Source organism: Papaver somniferum, chromosome 6 (genome assembly GCF_003573695.1).
Source record: "Papaver somniferum cultivar HN1 chromosome 6, ASM357369v1, whole genome shotgun sequence".
NCBI classification, from domain to species: Eukaryota; Viridiplantae; Streptophyta; class Magnoliopsida; order Ranunculales; family Papaveraceae; genus Papaver; species Papaver somniferum.
The window spans coordinates 15,448,441-15,453,104 of record NC_039363.1 but is presented as its reverse complement, the minus strand read 5'-3'; the positions used below and the strand labels follow the sequence as shown (position 1 = coordinate 15,453,104).

Here is a 4,664-nt window from a genome sequence, read left to right as displayed (position 1 = left end):
AAGCTGAGCTCCAACGCCTTTTTGAATAACTACACCTAACTTATGGAAAAGAAATTCTCCGACTCGAACATTAGCATCATGACTAGCAATATAATTGCGTAAGCGCTTCTATAGTACCATCCTGCAACTCTCCTAAGGTTGTAAAGGCAAGCGTCCCTAAACCATAGCCTTGATACGTACATATCTCCAAATACTTAGCATTCTTGCGAGTAACAGCGTTCCTAATGGCCAATCCTGAGACAAAAGAATGAACCCCACTACCGGTGATAGGTGAAGCACCAGTCACATCCAAGCACATGTCACGCTCATTGTCCCAATTATACCAATATATCAGCTAGTCTCAAGGATGTGCCATTATTCGAAAGAAACCCCAAATCAATTTCCTTCCTGGCGGGAACACCCGCACGAAAACACATGTCCGCAATAGTGTCACGCACCAGATCATGCGTAAATCTTCATTCCCACGGTGCAAGGAATCATCACCTAAGACATCCATTTCTCTCGTGCAAAAGAACTAGCACCATCCACTTCAAAATGGGGGATCCCAAGTCTGTATCCGAGAACTGCACTAAATTGCTTAGCTCCAATGGTTTTTTTATTTTTTATCTGGGCCGGCCCAACAAATGGACCTATTTTTGGTTACCTACGACTCTACGACGCTACAGCCTCACTGATTCCTTTTTCATTTCTCCTTCGAAAACCTTGCTTCTCCCGCTTCTCTTTTATCAACCAATCCTCTGAGGTAATTAAGTGTTCCTTTTGTCTTCATTTACATAATCAGGTACTTTCCAGAACTGAATTTTAGTATCAGTTCTCATTTCTTTGTGATTTAATTAGGTGTTTGATTATTCTAGGGTTTTGTCTCAAATCAATAACATGTATTTTGTATTGTTAGATTCAGTTGAATCTGAACTAGGGTTTAGTCTGAATAATCTGATATCTCCTGCTCCAAGAGTGTTTTATGAATTGCGGTTGAATGTCTCTTTTGTACCAAATCTTTGTACATTGATTCTTTGTTGATTCCACTGTAGGTCACAATGTCAGAGAATGATTCCAATATTGTTGCTACATCCAACTCTAATACTCCTTCATGTTCAGTGGCATCACAAGTACCAACGCTGAATGTTTTAGGAGATGAGAATGAAAACAGTTCATTGATTGGAAGGAAACGTCGGCAAGCGACTTCAACTAAAACAGGTAATCAAAGTAACAAGTTAGCAGATTGGAAATTCAATGCTGAAAATAGTCGATTATTTATTGCAAAAATGATTGCGAAGCATGACTATCCTTTAAATATAGTTTCACATGCGTATTTTCGTGAGTTTGTGAAGTCTCTCACCCCGTCTGCCGATTTAGTACTGGATGTGAATATGGTTTACAAAGACATTCTAAAACTGTATAGTAAGTTGAAACTTGAGTTACAAGAGTGTTTAGATTCGCTGACATCTAAATGCAGTCTCAGTATCGACGTGTGGACAGTTGAATTAAATCCATTAAACTTAAATCCATATGATGGTTATTGTTGTGTGAATTGCCACTATATAGATGATGATTGGACGTTACATAAGAAAATAATTGCATATGTTCCGATGACATTTCCATAAACTGGGGAAGTTTTGGGAGAAGTCGTTAAATCAGTGGCATTGGAGTGGGATACTGAGGATAAATTGTTTGCTTTAGCTGCTGACAATGCTTTTAGCAATGATATGATGATGGGAAACATCAAGGAATGGCTTAATGACAGGGGATCTTTGGTTCTTCAAGGTGACTTATTTCAAATGCGGTGCAGCAACCAAATAGCTCATTTAATTGCACAAAAGGGGTTGGAAGTGGCTGCCGGATCGATAGAGAAAATTCGAGAATGTGTTAAGTATATTTGGTCTTCACAAAGTAGAAAAGAGAAGTTTGAAAGTGCGCTGATGCAACTGCAGCTCGCTGGACGGTCGGTTCATTTAGATGTAGACATGACATGGGTTTCGACTTATTCGATGCTTAAAAGTGCTACTGATTTGCGCCAAGGATTTGTGCGTTTAGCGAAGTTAGATAGTGATTTTAAGTGTCTACCAAATTCAGATGAGTGGGAACAAGGGATAATGATTTGCCAGTGTTTGAAGGTGTTGTATGATATGACAGCCAAGTTAAAACCGGAGAGGTACTCGACAACAACCATGTATTTTAATATTTATGAAGTTAACAAGAACATTCGTACATGGGAATCTAGTACCCATAAATATATTAGAGAAATGGTGTTGGAGATGAGAGGACACTTTGACAGATATTGGAGCACATGTAGCTTGTTGATGAGCGTCGCAGTGGTTTTAGATCCACGGTATAAGATGAATCTGGTAAAATTTGTTTTTCATAGATTGTATGGCGAACATCTCTCCAAAACCTATATCAGCGATTTCCGTCAAGCTTTGAACAATCTTTTTTCATCATATGAATCTCAAAGTAGCTCTTCAAGTCCCAACTATTTCGGCAACTCATTTACAGGTGGATCAGGTTCAGCTAACCTTGAAAACAATAAAGTTACTTCTCAACTTGATCTTGATTATTATGAGTTTTTGATGGAAGAGAGTAACAATGTAGTACAAAAAACAGAGTTGGAGAAATACTTGGAAGATCCATTGTTTCCAAAAGGCGCCGATGAATCGAAGTTTGATGTATTAGGCTGGTGGAAAAAGAATGGCCGTATGTACCCAAAACTTGCAAAAATGGCTCGCGATGTTTTGGCTGTTCCAATGTCAACTGTATCATCACAATATGCCTTTGGTGGCGGTGATAGGGTACTTACAGGACATAGGATTTTCAATGGTCCAGAAGTCGTTCAAGCGCTAAGTTGCTTAAAGAGTTGGTTGCCATGACTCGATGGTTAGTACCGTTCTTAGTTATTTATATTGGTAAATCAGCTAGATACATTTGTGTCTTACACCAAATAATATTATTTTCTGTGTTATTTCAGATGTCGGTATTCAAACTTAGGTGAAGGTGGAAATGAATGAGGCAGTATTATCACTAAGTAGGTACTTATTGCTCTACCATTACTCTTTAACTTTCTTTTACAGATTGCTATTTTATTTTCTGTTTTTTTAGATGGGATACAACTTCATTTAGTTATGCTTGTTGTGTCTGAACTCGAGCAGCTGAGTATTAAGTTACATGATTTTCTTCATGAGTTCGCAGAAATAGTTCTTCCTTTATTCAGTTGCATTTGTTACATGTCTTTGATGTCTGGGTTATCTCATTCCTTTACTTCTTCATAAGAAAGCATATGAAAATTTTGCCGTCATTGTTTTTTTGTCATGCAATTTTTTTCCTGAAGGCCTGAATTATAGAGAAGCTGAACAACAGAACCAGACAGAGATACAGATTAAATTGTTATGCCACATTTAGGACTATTTTGAACATTGAATGGGGAAATCGCGTAATTGGTTTGTGAGGATTTGAAACCTAGAGAAATTAAACTTGTTAGTTTTCTGTGTTACCTTCTTTTGCCAAGGTCAATAGTCCATTTGTCGGCGGCTATTGGCACCTTAGTATCTCTGTTTTAATTTGCCTTTCTATACAGGGTTTTTCCAGTTGAAAAATTAAATTTCATTTTAAACAATGGACGAAAAGGTTTCTGTGCACTAGTATCTCTCAGTGAAACTCTGTTAGCTGTACCAATTTTGTAACGAACGCCTATTATACTAGCATTTGTGATGAATTCAAATTTTCAACCTGATTTCACATTATACTTTTAGTAAAATTGATGATGGAACTTATTTGTTAGTGAAGCTTAAATCTTAAACTGTTATCATAAAGAGTAACCTGTTAAATTCCTTTATGTGATGTAGCAGTATGTGGATTCCACACATAACTGATTCAAACTTACTGTGGATGTTTCATAGTTTCAACGAAGTGTTAATGTTGCAGGCATTTATCTTATTTTGCGGAATTGTGCAGGTGACTACTTTGCAAAATCTGGAAATCTCAACAAGGGCCAGGGATCTAGAGCAGGCAAAAGCTCTAATTTTGTTTAAAGGGATCCTCTTTCATATGCAGCTATATCATTCTATCATAGAAGGGGACAACAAGGGGGCTAAAGAAGCTATGACTTCTAGTTTTGGCTCTGCCAAATTAAATGAGTTAGATCTTTATGAGGAATGTAAAACCTTATCTAATTATATGATTTCTAGTTTAATAGAACACTTTTCTCAGTTTTTTCATATTCTTAGCAAATACCGGATTTTATCGGATTTCCAATAGGTTAACCTATCGGAACCGGATTAGATTTTTTAAGTTCTGTCGAGTCTTATCGGATTTCCGAAGTCTGATAACCCATGGCCTAACGGAATCGGGTTTGTGAAAATCCGACAGATAATAATCTGTTGACAGCCCTATATAAAGCTTTGCTAGTAGAGTATACATGATGCTAGAACATCATTATGCCGCGTTGCTAAAAGAAATGGCCTTATGGTGAAAATCGAACGAAAGGTGTACGTGGTGATAATTCGCATGGACGGAGCTAGAGAGCGCATACTTACGAACTAAATGGCCCAATGATGCATACTCTTGTGCATTACTTGTGAAAGACTCTTTGGCATGTACAGACTAGGCTTTGCTCAGCTTTGCCTTGCAACACGAGTTGACTTTAGTTACTAGTCTTGGCGATGATGAACTAA

The 4,664-nt window shown here is 37.6% G+C and overlaps 1 protein-coding gene across 3 annotated transcripts; it reads left to right on the top strand.

Annotated features, from left to right (window-relative positions):
* Window positions 1–670: 670 nt before the first annotated feature.
* Window positions 671–4,139, top strand: LOC113285475 (zinc finger BED domain-containing protein RICESLEEPER 1-like). 3 transcript variants are annotated; one of them, XM_026534354.1, is made up of 4 exons: window positions 671–742; window positions 1,032–2,871; window positions 2,963–3,023; window positions 3,946–4,139. In XM_026534354.1, exon 2 carries the CDS (start codon window positions 1,707–1,709, stop codon window positions 2,862–2,864), a length of 1,158 nt encoding a protein of 385 aa, XP_026390139.1. In that variant the 5' UTR covers window positions 671–742; window positions 1,032–1,706; the 3' UTR covers window positions 2,865–2,871; window positions 2,963–3,023; window positions 3,946–4,139. The 3 variants fall into 3 exon arrangements, with proteins under 3 accessions (XP_026390139.1, XP_026390140.1, XP_026390138.1); XM_026534355.1 differs by having other exon boundaries at window positions 673–781; window positions 2,963–3,019; XM_026534353.1 differs by having other exon boundaries at window positions 673–781.
* The last annotated feature ends 525 nt before the right edge of the window (window positions 4,140–4,664 follow it).